At 39.8% G+C, this 22897-nt stretch overlaps 1 protein-coding gene across 1 annotated transcript in view; it reads right to left on the reverse strand.

The window, feature by feature from the left end:
- The window catches only part of FAM208A (family with sequence similarity 208, member A), a gene marked incomplete at its 5' end in the record, with an annotated part of 26822 nt that extends 3969 nt beyond the window's left edge, over positions 1-22853 (reverse strand). The window contains 17 exons of the mRNA XM_009081545.1: positions 565-1502; positions 2337-2478; positions 3416-3861; positions 5620-6324; positions 7874-7948; positions 9011-9083; positions 9295-9398; positions 9516-9619; positions 10220-10325; positions 10999-11036; positions 11850-11977; positions 12892-13050; positions 13374-13465; positions 14409-14481; positions 15385-15477; positions 16578-16723; positions 22739-22853. Of these exons, the coding sequence (XP_009079793.1) occupies positions 565-1502; positions 2337-2478; positions 3416-3861; positions 5620-6324; positions 7874-7948; positions 9011-9083; positions 9295-9398; positions 9516-9619; positions 10220-10325; positions 10999-11036; positions 11850-11977; positions 12892-13050; positions 13374-13465; positions 14409-14481; positions 15385-15477; positions 16578-16723; positions 22739-22853 (3537 nt within the window). The remainder of the gene's footprint in view (positions 1-564; positions 1503-2336; positions 2479-3415; positions 3862-5619; positions 6325-7873; positions 7949-9010; positions 9084-9294; positions 9399-9515; positions 9620-10219; positions 10326-10998; positions 11037-11849; positions 11978-12891; positions 13051-13373; positions 13466-14408; positions 14482-15384; positions 15478-16577; positions 16724-22738) is intronic.
- Between the last annotated feature and the right edge of the window lie 44 nt (positions 22854-22897).

The raw sequence follows: 22897 nt of genomic DNA on the forward strand, positions 1-22897 counted from the left end.
TGCAAAAATCAGAAGGATGTAGCAACACACAGGCTGTTTCAGCAAGTCATTCTTACATCTGTGGCCAACAAAGCCTCTCACACTGCCTGAGTTTTCAAGTAAAGCCAGAAGCTTTTATTACTTCACTTTGCCCTTACACATTTAACCACAGAAGAACAGTGATCTCCCAGAGTTACCTGTACTGTTAACTAGAGGGGAAGGGAAAAAAACCCAAAGGCACACACAGTGACTTTTCCTACATTCTTTCTAAAATGTTAAGCTATCCCATTTTTGCCCTTATTATCTTTTTTCTGTAAGGCCACCCCCTGGCAGGATCTTCAGAGAGAACCAACCTGCAGCCTGTTCTGCTTTCCAACTAGAAGAATAAGACTTACGTAAAAGCTAAATATAAGCAAGACTCCTTCAGAAGCTCAAGTAACAACTGGGACAGCACAGCCTACTTTCACAACTCAACCTTTTTTGAAATAAATGTCTAACTACCTTATGTTTGTAAGCCCAGTTTCATACATTTGGATTTGAAAGGCACTCTGTTCTGACACACAGAGGTTGAACTGAAACATTTACCTTGATTTCTCTGCAGAGAATACTTTCTTCCTGTACATGAATATAAAATTTCAGAGTGTTTTTCTGTACATCTTTAATAATTTTGACCAAACTGTTAAATACTTCAGGTTTTAACTGGCTTATAAAATCAGAAAAAGCTGGCTGAGTTGAAACGTTTAAGTTCTCTGGGGATTTCTGAGTCTTTTCTGGTGGCTCCATCAGATCACCACTGGAAGAGGTCTGATCAGATGTCAACAAATGCTCTGGTTTAGCATTCCCAGGATCCCTTTCCTTCAGGGCAGGTAAGCTGGCTGCAGGCTGCTCCTTCAAACACACCTCCTCGGCCAGGTTATTGCACGGGGGCTCTGCCAGCGCCGCGCCGGCGTCTCTGGGCACAGGTGATGGGTCGTGCAGAGCATTCGGTGCAGCACTGCTAACCACTTCTGATAGTTCAGGACTAGAGTACATAGCTGGAGGCTGCTTAATGCATGAAGATGCCAATATGACACTACTCAACTTTTCACTCAGCTTCTCTATATATTCTTGGACAGAAATATCTGTTGTCTGTAAACATATGTACTCAGAAAGTCTCCCGATGCTCTCCTGGGCAGAGAGGACTGGTGTGGACATGCTACTGACATAAGCAACGTTCTCCTGCTGCAAAATTTCTTCAATCTTTCTTGCAAAGAGTTTATATTCTTCTAACAGTGTTGCCTCTATTACTGAACTAATGGAATGCTTAGCTGTAAAAGGGTGATCTGCTAGCCCATACTGATCTTCAAGTTTCTCCACTTGTCCTGTATGAAGTCCATCTTCTGCTGTCCCCTTTTGTGTGTCTGAAAATGGAGAGTATGGAAACTGGTAATCAAAACTTCTCTGTCTATTTATTATCCGAGGGTCATTAGGAAGGGCATCCTTTGGTGGCAAATACACCAATGGCTCTTCTGGTGATTTCAGACCTATATAGGAAGAGTTCATCATCATCATCTCACACTTGAAAGTCACACACAACCGATACACTAAAACCACCAAAACACAGTTTGAAAACGGCATTGCTGTTGTGCCTCCCCCACCAATCAAACTTAAATCCAAAGCCTCAAGTGTTACAGTCTGCTGAGGCACAGAAGCTCAGCACATTTAACAGTGCCTGAGACAGTGGAACAATACAGTCAAAGTTTGCTGGAAAAGCACAATACAAGTAGTTTTCCCAGAGATAACATCTGATTAAGCACAACAGGAGCCGCCTTGATTACAAATTAAAAAGCAAATTAGAAATCAAGCAGGCTGACAAATTATTCAAATATTTTCACTTGCTACCAGGTTATAATCCTCACTGTCAAAGGGCATATTTTAGCCACGCAGGGCCTTGCAGAGTTGGATTGCAAACTGCATGTCCCAGCTGTGAACACAAGTATTTTTTTTGCATAAAAAGGGAGGACAACAGTCCTATGGTGATTATAGACACAGCTTCAGTGATGCTGCAAGGAGTGCTGAAAGCCTCTCACAGCCCAAACCTCAGATACTTTCTGCAGCACTTCACCATCCACATTCAAAACTATAGTTTTATCGGATTCATATTTCTAAATTATGTCAGGATGTAGCCAAACCAGTACTCTCCACCAGGATCTGTTTTCATCCAGCAGATTTCTGTATTAATCAAACATCAGAAACAACTGGCTAGATGTGTTTGTGCACAACATGTGACCCAAGAACAGGATCTATGAAAGATACAAACCTTTAGGACATGTTTTCATTCACTATTTGTAGCAATAAAGGAGTTAAACTCATCTTACCTGTAATTGGAATAAGTTTCCAGTGCATTCCAACCTCTATATTATTTGAGTTGGGATGTTGCCTGTGATAAACATGTTCTATAGGTGCACTAGGACAGGGACTGTAGTCTTCAAAAGTACTTACGCTTTCAGCACTTGCTTCCTGCAACACAACAAAAATGCTCAGCTCAAAACAACTTTTGGGTTTGCTAGCTATTAAGCTTTTACATTCTGAACACCTGACAGTAAGAATGCATCTTCTGTCATCAATCAAGTCAAGTCAAACTTGGAAATGTTTACATGAGGTACTTACGTATTTACCTGAGACAGATGTGTTGGCTCCTGGTCTATCACTAACTAAGGCAGTTCTGAGCACATGCCTTACAGCAGCTTGGTGGGGCAGGGAGGAAAGCAGGGGCAAACTGGCTGCTCCTTAGCCCTTTTCAGGCTGTTGTATTGATACCTGACTAAAGCCATGAGATGCTGGCATTACTGAGGCACTGCCTGCAACTAGAAATGGGAGTGTTTTGGGCCCTAATACATCTCACATTCCAGATGCTTAGAAGCAAAACAGCATGGATATTACAGGTAGGATGAACTCGTTCCTACTCTGTGACTTAGAAGCTGAGCTTTGTGCATAAGTAGCAGGAACAGAGATCACACAAGCACCACTCTTGTAGGGTAATGAGATGGAGTAAGTAGCTGGGGCACTCTGGTCCCCAGGCACAAAGACCTTCTGCAAAGACTGTTCTGCCAGATGAATGCTGTCAGAAGTCTGTGTGGAACTTGTATATCCCAATGCACCAAGAGGAGAGACAGAGAGAACTAGCTGGGCATGTGGTGAACTGCTCACAATCCTCCTAACTCTGCTCCTACTTCATTACAGAAAGAGTAACACATGAGGTTCACATGACAAGAACCATGCTTAAAAGTTAAGAAAATTTCCATATATGTTCCTACAAAACAAAAAAGCTTCTTCACAGTTTAGTTAGCTTATCTATGTTTACCTATATAAAAAAATAGAATGGTTTTTCCATTCAGTCTCATACAATTCATGAAAATAGTGCATTCATTACCAGCATCTTGGCATTTTCACTCACTTGTAAATGTGGTGTGTGTTCAAGGCCTACTTCGTTAGCTGGAAGCTGCAGGTCAGCATCACCAGGGCAGAGTGAGCACGGCACGGCAGGCTTCAGGAGTGCTGGGCTCTGCAGGTCCTTAAAGTTAACATTTTCAGCCTGAGCAGCATTAGGAAGGTCATGATCATCTTTGTCCTGAGCTGGAATGGATTCATATTCAGACTTTTGTCTCGTATCCTCTTCAATTTCATCAGTGCTTAATCCTAAAGCTTGATTTACAGACTGTACCAATGATGAATCCAAGTGTCCTGCAGTAGCTAGTGTTTCTAAAAGCAGTTTCACGAGGCCATGTGTGTCAGCAGCAGCAGCAGCAGCAGCAGCAGCAGGGTCGAGTCCTTCTTGCTGCCTGAAGTCAGCATCGTGTCCACTGAGACCAGTATTAACTGAGAAAACAGAGTGTGGCGAATCTGAGGTTCTGCCTCCTTAGAACAGGGGAAGAAGGGGAAAAGTCATCTGTTATTAAAATCAAAATGAAACCAGACAACCCCCCAAAACACCTGCCACATGCCCACAGTCTCACTTTTTAGCATTAATTCATACTGTACACATATATTTATTTTAACAAAAATGTCTGGACAGGTCAATATTGACAAAAGGTTTCTAAAGCCAGTATTGTCTTCCAGAGAAATAATTACCTTTTTTAAGTCACTCAATAGCACACTATTTTATGTTTTCATAGAACTCATATTCTGTGATCTAGGTATTTTATGGAAACCTTATAAAATTCACATCACATTTTGAAAGAAAAAATTTGTTTGAGCACAACATTTACTTCTCGTCATCCTATCACTGTTTCTGCAGAAGCTGGTAAGTATCTTAATGCTTAACCTCTTAGGTTATGTTACACTAAGTGTAATTCTAAAACTTTACCACATCTATTTCTACTAAACATAACTTTAGAACAGGGTTATTATTCTTCTACTCATCCCCTTGAATGAGTAAATACCATAGCTATTTATTCTTCTCAGGACAAGACAGTCTACAGAACTCTTCATGTATCTGATGAATCTCTAACTTATTTATCCTATGTGGAAATACGGAATTGTTAAAGTGCCATTTGACTCCTAAAAGTCTAATCATGTTTAGCTACTTAAGTTCACAATATTTCAGGTAAAATTTTTTGCAAGACAAACAAATTACTTCTAGGGTTGTATAAAAACATGGAATTCAAACCACAGACAGATGTTGTTGATTTGGTACCTCTGAGAAAGGTAAGGCAAAATTTACTTACAAACAGACACTGTTGTGATTATAGCCAGGCAGATAATGCATTCACATATTTTACATTAATAAACAATGTAAAGAGACACTTAAGGTTCACAGACTTCCAAGCAGGAATCCCAAACATAAAGCCCAACCTTTGTCTCCTCCATCCCCACATGCTACTACCTTTTGTCCCTCCCAAGAGGGCAACTTATTTCTATGACCAGCCACTTCATCTTCCGAAGTGATTCACACAGAGAGTGACTGGTGCTTGATGTAAACCCCCTCTTTTCTGTGCCACCCTGCTCCCCAGTTTTGCCCCTTCTGCCCCTTGAGAAAAGGGTCAGGGAAACAGAAATCGCAGGAATTTTTTCCAGCAGATCTTAAGTCAGACAGTATCTGTAATAATTATCTGAGGTTTGGATATAGGTAATTTCACACATAGAATAATTCAATCTTAAATACTATTAGGTTGCTTCCTTTGTCCCACTACACATATCACTGGTGATTTCAAAACTTAAGTTATACTCATGCTTAGAGGTTTAATTATTCCCTTCAATGTAAATTTCTTGGGTATGGCATAAGGTATTGGAGCCATAAAGAATTACAGCAATTCCTGAAGTCTAACTCTGCAAAAGACATTATGTACCAAGTCTGTTAAGTACTTCATATTAGAAAGTCTTTGGACAGTTCCACACCTTAGCAAACTCTTTGGAATTACACCTTCTTTCCAAAGAGGCAGAACAAAAGTAACTTCCATGACAATTCCTGTTAACTGGTCTCGCAGGAAGAAGCAGCCTACATAAAAATAAACTTCATCTCTGTTGACAGATCTCGGGCCAATGTTTAGATACCATGCATTAAATATCCACAGCATGCAAAAAATATTCCATCTATAGATCAAATGTTAAATATGCTTTGAATTACAATGTTTAAAGAAATCTAAACGAAGACTTTCCTACCTTCATACTGACAAATATTCTCTGAAGCTTCATTCATTTTTAAGTACTTCCGCAAAGTTTCAGACTCTCTTTCCAGCTTTCTTTTCAGACCACTTCTAATTCTTGGGTCTTCAGAATCAGCACCTCCACCTGCGTTTTTTTTCCTGCACTGGATTAAGTTAATAAGTTCTTTGATTCTATCAGGATCATAATCTCCAAGTGGAGGCAGTTTCTGCATGACAGCAGAAGCTTCACAGTTCACTCGGATTCTTTTTCCGTATTTTGCCTTGTCAAAATCCGCGTAATCTTCTGTGGGTTCATAGTCTGAGATGGGACTGAAGTGTTGGTGTTTCCGATTTTCCTCCACCAATGCCTTAGCTCTGGAAACAGGCAGCTGATAGGCCTCACAATGGAAAATATAGCTTTGCAAGTAGCTGTCAATATGGGATTTATATCTTGGTGCAGGATAAAGAAATGTTTTGTCATCCAACCGTGATGTATATGGATATAAGATAAACTCTCTTCTTCCAGTGCCACTATAGTATCTTTTCAAATACTCATTTATGTACTTTTCCACAACACAATTGCAATCTGCACTAGTGTCCCTACGAGACTGGACTAAAGCAAAATGTAGAGCCTGAATAAACTTCGGGAAGTCTGGAACAATTTCCTTATTTTCAGGCAAAGTTGAATTTTTCTGTGTTCCAAGTGGAATACTTTTTTGTGCTGCTGCAGGAGAAAAGGGAATTCACAATTAAAATTAAATCATGAGCTATAAATAAATGATGACTCATTAGCAATATTCTGCATGAATACATATTTCCTGAAACACAGTTTGGAACGACTCTGGAGAAATAATTCCGAAGCCAGGGAAGTATTTTTTGTGTGAAGTAATCAGCTTTAAAGTCTAACTTCAAAGTCAACCTACTCATAGCCACGACAAACTGCTCATTTTCAGAATTTGGTGGTAACCTGTATCTCAGATACTCATCACTTCCAATATAAACCACTTTACTGACCCTCCAGCAGAGGCATCAAAGCCACACTAAGGTTGACTAAGCAGCAGCCTAAGCTCCTGCAAGACACAGGGAAGTGTTCCCCCTACCTGTGCAGTCCTGATGTGTTCCTTGTGCTGCTGCTAAGCTCACTAGACCCTTAGAAAATTATTCCACCTAGGAACCCAACAGAAACCTAAAGGTCTTCCATTCCATTGCAAAGCAATACAACTCACTAAATAGAAGAGATGCAATAGGAGCATGCATCAAAAGCAAGACTTCCTGTCCTAGGAAGCAATTAGATCCTTTTACCACATCCTTGAAACAGCTCAAGGAAGCTCTAATTTATATTGTTATTTCATTTTTATTTACTTAGTCACACTCTTCACCCTTCTTCCAATCACAAACTGAAACTTTTCTTCATTCAACCATTTAAGCAGCCTGAAGAACCAGTGATTAACCTTGTGTTTCACAGGAACTGCAGCAAGAACAAAGGACTTATAAAGAACTAGCATACACACACTTTAAATGCCATCTTAGATCATATCTCCTCTTACCTAATCTATAACTGATGGAATTTTCTGAATTGCTACTTAAATATAGGTTTTTTTAAAAAACAGAAATATAGAGAGAAGATGCCAAGACTTGAACAAGAACTTCTTTGTACAAGTGAAATGCTTGCAAAGAGTTACATTTTGACAATATCACCTCTAACTCAGAGCAGGCCAACAAGGCCTGGCATGCTACTATACTACTGCTTATTACAAATTTCAGTTGTAAATTGTACCTTTAAAGTCTTATCGCAAAGCCTCATCCTCAGTTCTACTCATGTCAAGTTCTTTCACTCATCTTTACTACTCATCATCATCATGTTCTCTGCTCCTTTACTCTGTTTTTGATGCATATCCAAATGCAAAGAAATACAAATAGATTACAGGTACATTAAAGACTTTCAGATGTTCTGTCCTTAATGTTTTGATGATTAAAGAAAGCCCTCATTGTGTTACTTATTCCTAATGCACAGATCTCTTAGAATCCTGGTGCTCAGTTCTAAGAGAATATACGATCAAGAAATTTGAGCAGTTTTACTTTCGCAAATATGAACAAAATAACATAAAATTTTGTGAAGAAGTATTTTTGAACACCATCACTATGACCATAACCAATGTAAACTGTTATTCCTAGTTTACATTTACTGGCTATAACACTACAAAGTCTTCAAAAGAATATAATCTATGTTTAAACATGCACACAGCTCTCTCAAGAGTGAACAAACTTACCTGAGTTAATTATAATTCTGGATTCGGGAAACAGAAAGAGTGCATGAAGAACGCGGGGCCGTCCAGTCTGGTGGTCTACAACACAAAAACACACAAACAGTTAAGGAGAGGAGCATTGTGCTTCAAAAGACAGAACCACAGAATCGCTAGTGTTGGAAGGGACCTCTGGAGATCTAGTCCCACCTGTCTGCCATGGCAGGGTCACATACAACATGTGACACAGGAACTCATCCAGGTGGGTTTTTATGTCTCCAGAGAGGGAGACTCCATGACCTCACTAGGTACCTGCTCCAGTGCTCTGCCACCCTCAGTGTAAAGAAGTTGTTCCTCATGTTAAGGTGGAACTTCCTCTGGTTTAGTTTATGGCCCCTGCTCCTCGTCCTCTCATTGGGCACGACCGAAAAGAGTCTGACACCATCCTCTTGACACTAACTTTAGAGATATTTGTATGTATTGATGAGATCCCTCTCAATCTTCACTAGACTAAACAGGCCCTCAAAAGAGAGGTGCTCCAGACCCCTCATCATCTTTGTGGCTCTTCTGAACCTCTCTAGTAGTTCCTTGTGTCTCTTGTACTGAGGAGCTCAGAATTGGACACAGTACTCCAGATGTGGCCTCACGAGGGCCAAGTAGAAGGGGAGGCTCACCTTCCTTGAATTGCTAGCCACACTCTTCCCAATGCACCCCAGGATACCATTGGCCCTCCTGGCCACAAGGGCACACTACAGGTCAGTCAACTTGTCATCCACCAAAACTTCTACGTCTTCTCTGCAGAGCTACGCTCTAGTAGGGCAGTCCCCAAACCCTACTGGTACTTGGGGTTATCACTCCCCAAGTGCAGAACTCCACACTCACCCTTGTTGAACCTCATTAAGTTTCTCTCTGCCAACTCTTCAGCCTATCAAGTACATGTTACATGGCAGCACAGCCTTCAGGTACATCAGCCACTCCCTCCCAGTTTTGTATTGTCAGCAAACTTGCTGAGAGTACATTCTATCCCTTCATCCAGGTCATTGATAAACAAGTTGAAAAAGACTGGACCCAATATTGAGACAATCCAGTCCTCAAAAACTCACCCCCCAAAAAAAACCAAAACAACAAATAAAACTCAAACCCAAAAGCCCTGAGTATACTTACCATAAGGGGACAACATTTGCCAAGGAGAAAGAAGAAAAAGAAATCCTCTGTCCAGAAGTGGTTTCACAAGAACCTGTTTTCATGCAAAAAGAGTAAACTGCTTCAAACAAAGATTTTTGCTCACTGATAAATTCTGTCATGGACAGAGAACTGCCCTGATACAATAGTTAAGAATATGCCTGCTAAGGAGCTCCAGTGAGATTGTAGATCTAGCAGTATGCCTCAAATTACTAGTTACTAAAAGTAGTTTTAAAAACCCCCATAGTCAAATCTGTTACACTCACAAGTTTATCTTTCTCTAGTTTATGAAGCAAACTGTCCATGTGATTCCCAGAACGGGACTTCTCCACAACTTCATAGAGGCTACCATACAAGCCATTCTTCAGCTCTGACAAAAGACAATGGGAGAAAGAGAAGGTAAGAAAAAAAAGAAATAAAATTGTAATTCAGAAAACTTGAAAATTCTGAAAATTTTTTTTTACAAAAATAAGCTAGAACTATTTACCTTCTTTCCCTCTTTGATAAGTTTCTTTCAAGAACAACAGTGGTGAAACTTTTTTCTTCAACTGATCAATGCTGGCAACTTTTTCAAACTCAAGCTTCTCATGACTGGGAAAGAAGGGTGAGGGGAGGGAGAAAAAAAGTAATTGAAGAACTCTTGTTTTTTTAGCTCACACAGTCCTACCCTCATTGACCAAATAAGAAGTATTAAATGTGAGGGTGGTGAGACACTGCCAAACGTTGCCCAGGGAGGTTGTGGATGCCCCAATCCTGGCAGTGTTCAAAGCCAGCCTGGATAAAGCCTTGAGCAACTTGGGCTGGTGGGAGGTGTCCCTGCCCAGGGCAGGGGGATGGGACTAGATGACCTCTAAGGTCCATTCCAACACCTTAACATATTATGATACTATGACATACATGGGCTATCTTGTGAGCCAGTGGTGTTTATTCCTGCAAAGGACTGTGTGCATTTCAATGGGAAAAAAAATCCACAAACAACAAAGCACCAAACAAAAAAGGGATGTTGACAGTTGTTGCCTGAACTCAAGGAAGCTCAGGACATACATGACTTGAGTCTCATTTGACATATTTAGAGCATTTAGTCAGTATTTTAGATTTTCATCTGAATATATTCCAAATTCACCAGTCTCTACTAGAAAGAGTTCTAACACAGCAATAGTTCCAACTTACTGTTTCCATGGCAATACTCACAGCTTGCATGGAAGGAAAGGAAGTCCTGCTGATTTTATGGAAATGTGGCACAGAAGTTTGCCCTTGGTCCAAAGCTGCCCCCTCCATAACGTTAAGTTGGATTTCTCTAAATTAAGACAGAGAAAGGAAGACTAAATGAAACCACTTCCTAGGTGGAACTGAAAGGAAATGGCAGCAAAGAGGTTGCTGAATCTCCAAAACCAGTTAAGAGAAAATTCCACACTAATACCAGGCAGTAATGTTACATAGTAAGTTAAAAGATAACAGAAAGGGTGTTTACAATCCTATCATGTTTTGACCTGCACTGAGCAGAGTAAAGGAGGTTGGTATGTAATCTAAACCTGTCTATATAAACACACCCTTGATGCCAACATCTGAGGAATAATATCCTCTTTTCTCACCTTAACTGTCAACATACATATTAATTTTGCTTGAATGAGGTTGAAAAAAACAATCATGAGAGAGGATTATATTATTTGATGCTCCATTGAACAGGAGATTCAGGAACTGAAGATCAGTTCTTACTACACTCTAAGTAGAAAAGAAGGGAAGAAGACTTGGTTTTGTTCACTTCTGTTTTGTTCTGGTAAAAGACACACATTAAGATGTCTGTTCAATGATCCAGTATCAGGGAGTGATGCCTGCAGTCAGCATGATACAGGATAAAATTCAGGTACACAGTCAGCATAGCGAAGCTGCTTAAAGATAAAAGTACATGGGGAAAAACATCCAAAACCCTCCACCTATCATAAACCAAACAAACTGCAATTCATTCTTACCTATACCTCTGTCTCTATCTGTGTTGAAGTTGTTTGATCTAAAGAAAAGAAGACAAACAGAATGACTAGGAAGGAACAGAAAATTCTGGCCACTAAATTTTACATTAGGGTATTTTATCAGTCCAACAGAGTATCAACACTGGTAATTCACTCTCGAGCCTCAAGCTATCACCACTGCAACATCTTGTGCTATTTTAGAGATCTTTACCAAGATATTCAGCACTGATCAAGGTATTTAGCTGGTTTTAGCACTTCATAGTACAGTGTTGACACCTGGATGCCTTCCTATGAGCACAGGTATCACATTGTGATCAACTGCCCATTTACATCTACTCTCCACAAGCAATAAGACACCAGTGAAGAATTCAGTGGCAAAATATATAGAATATTTTTTAGAACATCAAGCAAGATAATGCAGTGAATTTTTATGTCCAAGAATTTCCTCAGTTAAGTAAAAAACCACTCTAAGTAGTACAGTATTGAGTACAGAGTACATATAATTGAGTATTGAGTACACAGAGTATGAATCACTGCAGTGGTTCAGTATTAAACCACTATTAGTGGTTTAGTAGTTTCAGTTAAGTAAAAAATCAGCTACATGTGAATTCCACCTAGGCATAAGGCAAGTAGGTGTAAAAAGCAGCAGAACTGCTTCCTTCAGGGGCCAGCCTGCTGCATAAAACTAATTTTGCCACTTTTTGCTTTGCATTAGAAGTGTTTATTATGTTAAGTCCCCGTGACATAACCATTCATTTCAGCACTGTTTATTTATAACAATTCTAAGCTATTGCCAAGAGCTATGAACTCTTCATGCTGCATGCAGCCTTTCCACAACTCATTTCCCAACGTACCTTGGTGGGGGTAAGAATTTTGGTCCTTGCACCATGTCATCTTTATAAGTAAATGAAACAACAGCATAAGGACAAACATGTCTTGGTCTTCGTCTGATCTCATCAAAGCCATATTCATAAAAATAGTACTGGGGGAAAAAGTGAGCACAGTATTAAATCAGAAGTCTGGACCAATAGACAATTTCTCTATAAGCTGACATCTAAACTAACAAAGCTTTTAAATGCTGTTCTCAGATGTACTTTATAATACAATCAAGCAGGGTAATTTTTTTACCTTGCCCCTCTTTATCAAAACCTGACAGATGGACACTACTTCAGGAACTAATCAGGAATGAAAAAATGATTTTGCAACATTTATTTGAAAGTATATTCTTGATGTGGTAAGGGATAACTGACAAAAACAAAACCAAATTTCACTGAGGGAAGTAAATATTCACTGAATACATTCATATTTACCCATCTGATTCAGTGCCCAGCTCTGATTTAAAGACAAAAGAAGTTATGCTCAACAGAATGGTTTCAAGCAAGGATCCTGAAATCTACTGGCTTGGTGGCATAATCTGACTGTTAATAGATTACTGCAGTAGGAGAGATGGAACAGAGATGCCTGGAACTGATTCCATTCTCTCCTCCCTCACCATTTCCAAACCTGAGGATCTGGTAAGGGAAATAAAAGCTGTTCTTTCCCAGCCAATCTTTTCCCTTTCAGGAGTCTCACTTAATGACCACAAGCCAGTTACACTTTTACACTTCAAACTCCACATATTACCTCTTCTCCTCCCCAGCCTATACTCCAGTCCTCATGCATATTCCCAAGCTATGTCCTATTCCACCTACATCCTAATGTGATGGAGATCATCTCCATCAGGTTCAGGTATATACAGAGAAAACAGGAGAGGCTGGCACGTTCTGTAATTTCTAATACATGCATCTGTGGGCTACAGGCCATGCTCAGTGTTTGTTGTGCAGCAATTTTATCTCTCAGTTCCCAAGTTCTGTTTTGAGGTTATTATCTAAGAAGTAAAGACAAGCTCAGCCTTACCTGAGTCAGTTCATAGGCTCTATAGGCCAACAAGGAGGTAACTTTATTTGCATTCTTTGAAACATGACACTCATGCTTTGGTGTTGGATCTAACACACTCTTTGCTGCTGATTCCATTGTTTTCATACCAATGTGGTCATATATGCTTTTCATTTTTCCCTGTAATATAATGGAAGAATTGTAAGCATAAGCTTTTTCCTGAAAATTAGCTAATTACTTCAAGTACCAAAGAGAGTAAGAACAAGGAAAACAAAACAGGCCATTAAAAAGCCACTTATAGAAGTAGATTATTTTCATATTTTATAAAAATTTATTGTGCTTTACTTAAGCTTACTGTCAACACTGGATTTTAAACCTGGTAAGGTTCTAGTTTCTCTATAAGCAGATGATTGTGCAAATTAAAATTGAGTAAATTAGGTTAAAACCACCCATGTGTTATCCGTAAGCAATATAATCCTTCAAGAATAGCAAGATAAATTTACCTTTATTACTTTAAAAATAATCACATCTCCAGTTGCTCCCACTTCTAGAGGATTAGGCTGCAATAAATCAGCATACTTGGAGATATATACACCTGAGAGGAGTATAAAAAGAACCCAAAACACATTATGCTGAATGTTAAAATATTATTAGAGGTTTATAAAGCATTGCATGGATTAAAACTCAAAGTATACCAGAGAATACAGATACAACTGGCACTTAAGTGCAGAGGTAAAATAATTTTGTGTTATTCAACACTTAATTACTGCATAGTTTTTCAAGGCCTCAAACACACACTTGCATTTGCTGGTCTGGCTGACCACCTTAGTCAAAGAACTGTAACTGAACTCAGGTACTCAGAATAGCATCTATTTAGCTTAGGTTCCTCTCATTCCAAGCCTGTATTTAACTGCTTTGGTAAATTCCTCCAGATCCTTTACCAGTTAAACCATATAAAACTTATATGCTCATACACCTTTGTCCTCCTCTCCCCTCACATCTGTCCTGCCTTCAATATTCCTGTCACCTCTACACCATGTTACTTTTACAGAGGATGACAAAATTATTTCCTTATTTTCCATTTGAAAAAGCTTTGCAAAAGGAACTCTTAACACCTTGTGGCTCCAATTTATCTGTGATCTTCTTGGATCTGTGGATTCAAGAAGTTTAGTTCTATTTGCATCAATACAGAGGTTAGCTACTGTGCCCACTAGGTATTTCTGAAGGCACATACATATGTACAAACACAGAGAGGCACACAGCCACACACTGCATTAGCTCTTTGGCTTCCCAGTTTTACTGGGAAGACGTGGGAATTCGGCTTGACTTAAGCTGAACTGAGAATAAGGTCTTCCCTTTGAGAAAGGAATTGAAATGAACTAGTCAAAAACAGTTATGAAATAATGTTCTGATGTCAATCTACTCTGTTAAAAATATATCCCTGTGATGTTCCTGCAGTAAGTGATAGAGAAAGCACTGAAAGTTTACACAACTGCATCACACAATCTGTCAACTCATACAACCAAAAAGACACTTACCCATGAAAGGGCTGCCAAGAATTGATATTTTAGAGTGTCCCACCTGCAGACCCTTTTCACATATGCTTTGGATCTAAAGAGAACAGACTTTTTTTTAAGCCTATCAGCAAAGTCAGGATATGAACAGAACAAACAGTGAGAATTGACAATTACAGAATTTAGAGTGAGATTTTTTAAAAAAACCCAACCATGACATACAAAACCACCCACAAGCAAGACGAGTCTGAATTGCTTCGTAAAACTGTTAATAACTGTGCAAGTCCCACAGTGAGTATGAAGCAGTTGCAGTTACACAGACTTCATCTTAAACAACAGCCTCCCTAGGCCTTAAACACTGTTTAGGAACATTACTTGCTTTTAATACAGGACATTTTTAATACTTAGAAGTAAACCTGCCAAATGATTGAATGCTTAAGAAATCCTGGCTCTGTAACAGCAGAAAAAACACAAAAACTCCCTTTCCATCACTTTGATTAAAAGTATATGATCAAAGAAGAGACACAAGACCAAGTCCATTTTCTAATATTACAGGTTACCTTCTTGATGCAAAAAAACCCTCAAAACCACCAAAATTCAACTGCAATAGAAACATGAAATATTCCTCTTCAATTAAAAACCACCCCAAACATAACGCCGGTAAAACTCCATGTGCCATCCAGAAAATCTACCCTTTTATGTATAAAACAGAGCCTAAACCAGAGAAGATACTTTACAGAGACAAGTAAATAGAGTACCTTAAATGGCAGAGAATAGAGGGTTTAAACAGTGACATATTCTATCCCTTCCCTATCCTTCTACACCTTCCAGTGCTGAATTTTGCAAAAGTAATTTTATGATTAATAAGCGTGTCAATAAAAACACTCAGTATAAAAACTAAACAACAAAAAAACCCAAAAAAAACCCAAAAAAACCCCCCCAAATCCAAAACCTCTTAATAGAAAAAGAAGAAAGCCCATGCAGGAGCTCGTTGCCTCACCTGAGCCCGATCCACCATGAGGAACGCGTGGCTTTCCAAGAGCTCCTTCTCCAGGCGACCATCAAACCTCAGCTCTCGGCGTTTCTCTGTGAACTGTGATTACACAAAGTTCTTAACACAGGCAGACAGGAAACTGCTGTCACTTGCAAGTGTCAGTGTTTTAAGGCTCCATCTATGTTAGCAGATCCAAGTTTACAAAATAATCAGAGGATAATCCAAATGAGACTACAGTGTTAAATTTCAAAGCCATTATACCCATGGGAAATGTAACTGGTTTAATATGTCCAAGTATTTTTCTTTGCTTTTTTTTTAAAAAATAAACACTCTTCAAACAAACCTGTGCCTTTTAGTTTTATCTTTGCAGCAGAACTAGCTGGAAGGACCCAGCTCAATGCCTTCCATAGCATCTTTGAAATTCCAGAATTAAGCTTTTATCTCTTTTTATCTGTCAGATTGTTCTCTCTTACATTGCGCATGAACTTTAGCAGATGCACCTCACAACTGCTGAGGTGGTTTTTAGTTCCAACATTCCTTAGCTGTAACCATGAATAATTAACATTATAGCAGCAGAAAATGCCTCAGTTTACCTTATAGCTTCAAGATAATAGTCCCAGCAAACCAATTATATATTCAATTACTTCACAGGTTAAGCTTTTTGGAACTGAGAATGAACATTTATTTCAGAGCAATGAAAGCAAGCCAAGGCTGGATTTAAGAGATACCAGGTAAGGTACAGCAACAGTGCTTCAGCCAAGTTGCTCCACTTAATAGTTGAAGTTATCAACTTTTTAAAGCACTTCTACTTGGAAAACAACAAAATTACAGAGACGACAGAAGCTTAGTATCAGACATATTTTAAGCTCACGTTTCAGAGGAAGTATCAGGCCTTGCAAATAAGATGCTAAAACATCTTTCCAGTTTTTCTTTAAATAAAACACATTAAGAAAATTTTGAAAACAAAAAATACAGAGTCAAGTAGTGCCACAGACTATTTTTCTTTTCAGTCTCTTTTTAAGTATCTATGCAGTAATAAGCTTGTCTGAAAAATAGCTGCTTACATTTCTGGGGATGTGAGTTTGCAATATCAAGCAAAGAAGCAGAAAATAATCTCCAGGACTTTGATGCTAATTCAGAAAAGAGACTGTCATTTACCTGGTACCTTATGCATGAAGAGAAGCCAAAAATATACTCACTTCCTTTTCCAAGAGTTCACTATGAACTAAGCTGGCTCTATTGTAATCAAAATTGGACACTGAACTTGGTTCCAAGTAAGATGAATGCAGAATCTTCAAAATATCCTCAAATTCTCGAGAACCCAGAGGTACTGGCTGAAAGAGTGCTATAAAAGAGAAGAAACAAAATAATAAGCACCAATATACATCTGAAAAAACCTCAGAATTTTCCAGCTCATTGACAGTTTATGCGCAACATGGTTCATGATTCAATTTAAAATAGGAAACGCCAAAAATATTTGGAGAAGATGGACTTTAGAAAGTTTATCTTAAAGCTGCCTAGAATTGTAACACCTAAAAAAAAAAAATCACATTTCTACTTTCTTAGCTACTAGTCAGAAGTTTATAAATAAAGATGCACCTCAAGTCTCAATTCACCCTTTGAAAAACATCTCATATGCATTGCACAACACTGTAATTAAAGTTTCAGGCCTTTAATTAAACTAATTAGCTCCTTTAATTAAGAACCAGGAACAAATTGTTCTAATAAACACCTCAACAAGTTTCATAGTTTGGCCTCATTGTAGCACCATTACAGGGTTTTGTGTTTGTTTGCTTACGGCAACTAAGCTAAATAAGTCAATAAGTTCCTATTATAAAAAAAAAAAAAAACACCACTGCCTGCGTTCATGCTTTATGATCTTATCCCTTATGGTAACTGCTTTAAAAGGAAAGCCCTTCATCAGCTCTTGTACACATTCACCTTCTGGGCAAACCTTTGCCTGAGTTCCCACAGGGAAGGATTCATCTCTCCAAGCTTCCTCATCTGTACTTGGGTACCAAACTGACAAACTGATCAGCAGAGAATCTGAACAGAGATTTTGAGAGCAGTGGCTAGGAAAATAACATTCCTGGAGGAACTGAACTACTACAGAAAAAAAGTGGGTTTTCTGCTCAGGGTAACTTCCAAAACACTCACCAAAAGTGCAGTATTTTCACAATGGTTAGGAAGTCCTACTAGTCTCACAAAAAAAAAAAAGACAATCTACCATTACTCTAACAGCAAATTAAACTTAATTACATCTTCATAGTGTGTTCTCCAACTTCATTAAATAATACAGTAGTAGATTTAGATAGCAGTCTTCTCCTCATCTGCAGGAAACGTTTACTTCATTAGCCTCAATATAGAATGGTCTAAATGAAAACTGGTTTGTGTTCTCTAGTCAAAGCTGCATTTACACACACACTTTAGAATGCAATCCCACCATCTGCAAACAATGTCAAGCAATGGTTCCAACACCAGCAGCGACAACCAAGTGATCATTTAAGCACGGAAGTTATTTAAGTGATGAAGAAATCATTCTTATATAATGTCCTTGTCAGTACCACTGCCTTCACTCCTGTGAGGCTGACAGCAGTATGGGAGGAAAGAGAATGGAAAGTGAAAGAAATTTTCAACTAGTACTACTCAGGTTGAATGCACTTGTACTGAAGACAACAACACTTATTAATAAAAGAGAAGACAAGCCAACCATAGGTATAGACACACTGGAAAAGCACCTCCTGTCTCACCCCATCCCCCAACACCTCTTGGATCTGACAGGGAGTCATTAAACCCCAATGCTGTAGTGCCTGAGTATCACACGCTGCCAGCTCCTCAGAAAGGGCCACTTAAGGCAGAAGGTTATCAGCAGTGACAGTTGCTTGTGCAAATTTCCTGTTTTCTTAACTGTGTTTACGGTACCTCAACCCTTCTCCTTCTTTCCCCCAGGACACATGTTCAGACAAAACCAGCCTCTGCCTTCCATCTGCAGCCCGAGCAAGCAGAAAACACTGCAGGACCAACTAAAAAGAGCAACCACAAACCATACACTATGTCTTGTCTATTTCCAGATGCAAATCTAGGAAGAGGCACATTATTACATCCTGTCATATAATATTGTCAACTACGTTGCCATTTGTGTTTAAACATTTCCTGCATGGTGGAAAGCTCTGACAAGCGAGCTGGGACAGACTTGCCCCCAAACAGCAAGTGCCTCTGTTCTTCTGCCAGGGAGAACCTACACAAACTGCTATAGACTTAGCTCTCAACAGATTTATGGAAGACCTCTACCTATTCCTTAAATTATGGAATACAGAAAATAAGAGGTTTTTTCTTAAGATTGTTGCAGTTTTTTCTACCAGAACTTGAGGCATTGCAGACTAGAGATTCTTAATAAAAACCTGAAACACTTCCCTAATAAGGTAAGCAGCAAGACACTACTTTTCACTTTGTCACCTAAGCAGTGGTGTTCAAGGGCAGTGATGTTCTGAAACATTAATGTCACCAGAGCACAGCTTGTGCCTCACTTCAAGGAGTTCAGAAGCAAGTCAAAAATAAAACAGAAAAAGGAGAAGTACTAAACTAGACCTTCTAGAGCAGCCACCAAAGCCTGTGCTCACAGGCTAACAGTGAAATGACTAGCTTATCTCCATTCCCACATCACTTCAAAGACCTGCAGTGTGTACCTATGTACCTCAGGCTCACATAAAAACCTGATGTGGGTGTGCTGCACCTTGACCGGTATGAGTCAATTAAACAGGAATTAAATTAAGGACTAACCTGCAGCATCCTCAGAACACAATCAGTTACTGAGGGGTTGGCTGGCGCACTCTGCCTAGGTGTAAGTAAATAAATACTGGGTTTGTTCAGCTTCTGCCCAGAGCACTAGAACATACAGCCAAGTATTTTTAGGTGAAAACTGAGTTTAGGTAATGAGGACTCCTCAAGGGACAGACACTGGACTGGGTGTTTGGATGATGTCATGCCTGAAAGGATGTTTTTCCTTCACAGTTGTCTGATGCTTTAATTCGAGAAAACTGAGATTGGAGTTAGCGGGTTTGGTTGTTTGAAATCAGAATGTGAAGACAGAAATTCTCCTGAAGAAATCCTGAACCAACTTTTAAGTGAAGATAAGTAAATCACTGATTTTATTATTAGCTAAGCTGGCAGAATGCTAGCACTCTTCACAAACAAGTGCTCCTGCTAAAGCCTCCACTGAGAAGCACCATTTTCTTCATTTTTTAATGAAGACCAAAATTCTGTGGTGTAAATGAACCATGACATTATTATCTTTATGATTTCTTCAGCCCAAAATGTCTTTTTGCTCTCAAGAGGCCTAAATAGTTATCAAGTTCCAGGACTGACTGAATTCCCCCCATAGAAGTATCATGTAGCAAATAGCAGATACACATCTCTACCGATGATACAGAAAATTTAGAGTAGGCAAAATGAGTAAGTAGAAAAGGGACAACCTGGGCGTCCAAGCAAGTATTGCTTAGAGCTTCACAGGTAAAAGACCTTGTTCCTGCACTCAGCCTGAGAAACTGCAGACATTTTTGAACTTGGTAGATAGACTATGGAAATAAACGTCCAGCCTTAATCAACAAGCAACCCCTTAAAGTCATTTGCTGCTATACCAGCATCATTTCTGCAATTGTCTTTTGGTACGAGGCTCACTCATATGTTCAGTAAGTTACAAGTGCTCTTCCAGTGCTTTATCCTTAAAATTTGTTTTCCTAATCCTATTAAGGATTTCTGAAGTTTCAAGCAGACTTGGAAACCTCTGAAGATCTGACAACAGAATTAGAAGAGGCCACGACAACAGGCTGAGCACAAAGATAAAGAGAAAAGCTACTCAAGAAAGCAGAATGCTGCTACTGAACGGTATGTACCAAGAAAACCAACTTTCAAGACAGTTCGAAGTAGGAAAACAAACGTAGGCACACCTCGAAAAAATCATCTCACAGACTACCTTCCTTCCAGTTTTGTTTCTTGAACTCCTCTGCTTAGGAAAAGAACGAGGAAATGAGAAGAAATAATCTCTGTGGCAACTAACCACAGCTGGGTTAGAGAAATGTTTCCTCCAGACATGTTTCTCAATGCTAACAAGGCTTTTTGTTGACTTGTAGTAAGTACTTAGTCTCCAGAGGTGGAGGTAAATTCCAGAAGGCTAAATAAGCAGCTAAATCCTAAGTTTTCTAAGATTTTTCCTTTAGGTTTTTGCTTTGCAGATTCAATTTTTGATTGCTTCGCAATCAGAAGTTTTTCCTGAAACACATTCTGGTGTTTAAAAACGGAAAAGAAAAAAGAAATCACAGAACAACCCCATCTATGACAAGGCCATCCTGTACACAGCTTGTACATGACAGCTAAGCCTTCACAATCAAGACAGGAGATATCTCTCAGGATGGTATCTCCAGGAAAAAATGGTTTAAAAAGCAAAACAAGGACAATTCCAAGACAAAGAAGGACTGAGGAAGCTTCCATGTGTATTGTTCCATGCAGGGCTTCAGAATCTAGCCAAGAGAGCTCTTCTGAGAGGGGCAGATACTCTGACTATTTTGCAACGTAACAAGATGTACGTGAACACTGGCACTAAGCATGCTGTAAGCACATGCCACTGCAGTGTCAGGTGATCAACACACTGCTGAGCCTCAAGTTCAGTTCCAGAACTGATCTGACTGCATCATTTCTCAAATGACAATGCAAATTTCAACAGCAGCTTGGTTGTCTCAAAGCCCACAGTGGCAGCCGCTTTTGCCAGTGCTGCCTATCACACATGTCCTACAGCACGTTGCAGTATCGCTCGGCCTGAGAGCAGCACTCAGCGACCGCAAGCTCACACGCTCCATGGGCTGCATGAAGAAGGTCTGACAAGAGAACTCTGGAAACCTTAAGCCATCAGAATGATTCAAATACCCAAGAACCTTTCTGTAAGCTGAAAAGTTAAAACAAATAAATACACTAAAAAGACCTTAAGAATAGGTCAAATGACCATGACATTAGCAAGCCATTTCTGAAGCAGGGCAGGAATGGCTTTCCCTTCTGCCCTAGAAGCTACAGAAGCCTAATGTTTGAGCTACATACCCTAAAAGTTTTGGACACTGTAAGAGATGGCTCTGCACAAGCAAATGATGCATTAGATGACCCAAAAAGGTATTTTGCAAGTTTTCATTCACGTTAGAACAAAACGCCAAAGATGAACTCCAAATGTCAGTGGTCAAGTACTAAACGTTTCTGAGATGCATTTAAAGGTATTCACCACGCCTGGGTGTAATACACAGAAGTGCATGAGGCACCATGCCACATGCAGGTGTTTTTCTGTCAGATGAACGATAAGAAACTTTTTCCTTCCAAATCAACTCAGTCCTTTTTACACTGAATCTCTGCCAGACTTGTAGCACCCCAGTGGGAGCGGCAATGGGAAAGAAAATGAAGGAAAAAGGGGACATGACTGCCAAAAATGGAGTGAAAAGACTGGATAATGAAATAAACCTACCTTCATCTCTTCCTTACAGAAGAAAGCATTTCAAGAAGATGTTAGAATCTTCCCTGAAGAATGAGAAGCCTATGAGAACAAGTATTTTTGTGATACTACAAAAGGCAAGAACTGAGATAAGTTTCAGGGATGAGATAAGAGATGTCTTCAATGCCACTTAGCAAAATCAAAGATAAGCAGAAGCCAGTAGAGTCTTGTGAAAAGCAAGAAATACCACAGGCTTTTAGAGGAAGAGTTAGTCAGAAACAAAATCAAATCAAACCAAACCCTGAGCACTCAGAAGCAGAATGCTTCCAAGGCGAGGCATGTGAACATGGGATATTCCCTTCCTCCCTGCAAAGAACTTGAACCAGATAAGAAGTCTTCTGTGTATCATCAGTGCAGTACAACTCTGCTCAGTGTCTGCTCGTCTAACCTCAACAGGATTACATCCCTCTCCTGCAGAGAGGAGATCAGAGGGAAGAGAAAAGCCAACCATCTTCTCTGATGACCGTGTCCCAGAGAACCATCTTCTCGGCACGTGACCGCCGGGAGCAGCTCAATCCCACCCTGATTGCATCCAGCTTCCTTTAAAGCAACGTTCTGAAATTCAAGCTGAGTTGTGGTTTCGTTTCGGGTTTGGGGTTTTTTTTCTTCCTCCTTGTGACAAAATACAAGCGAGAAAAAAAGAGGGAGGGACAGGGAAAGAAAGTAAAAGCCTGACACTTTAGTCGTCTCCCCAACAGCCTCACGAGTGCGAGCCAGCACAGCCTCTGCACCCGCAGGGTTCGCATGCAGCCGTGGGAGGTGCCTGAGCGCTGCCTAACGAATCCGACTGAGAGGCCAGCGAGGGAGAAAAGGGAGGAGAAGGGAAGGAACAACCTTTCTTTTCTCTGCTCTTCTTGGGGATCTGAAAGTTCCTCCTAACAGCCTGGTGGTCTTCTGGGGGCTTAGGGGGAGGGGGCGACGCCCCCACCACGCCGCTGGGCGGCTGCTGCTGCTCATCTGCCGTCGAGGTGCCGCTCCTGCGCGGGATGCTGC

This window comes from Acanthisitta chloris, unplaced genomic scaffold (genome assembly GCF_000695815.1).
Source record: "Acanthisitta chloris isolate BGI_N310 unplaced genomic scaffold, ASM69581v1 scaffold8949, whole genome shotgun sequence".
In the NCBI taxonomy this organism is placed as follows: domain Eukaryota; kingdom Metazoa; phylum Chordata; class Aves; order Passeriformes; family Acanthisittidae; genus Acanthisitta; species Acanthisitta chloris.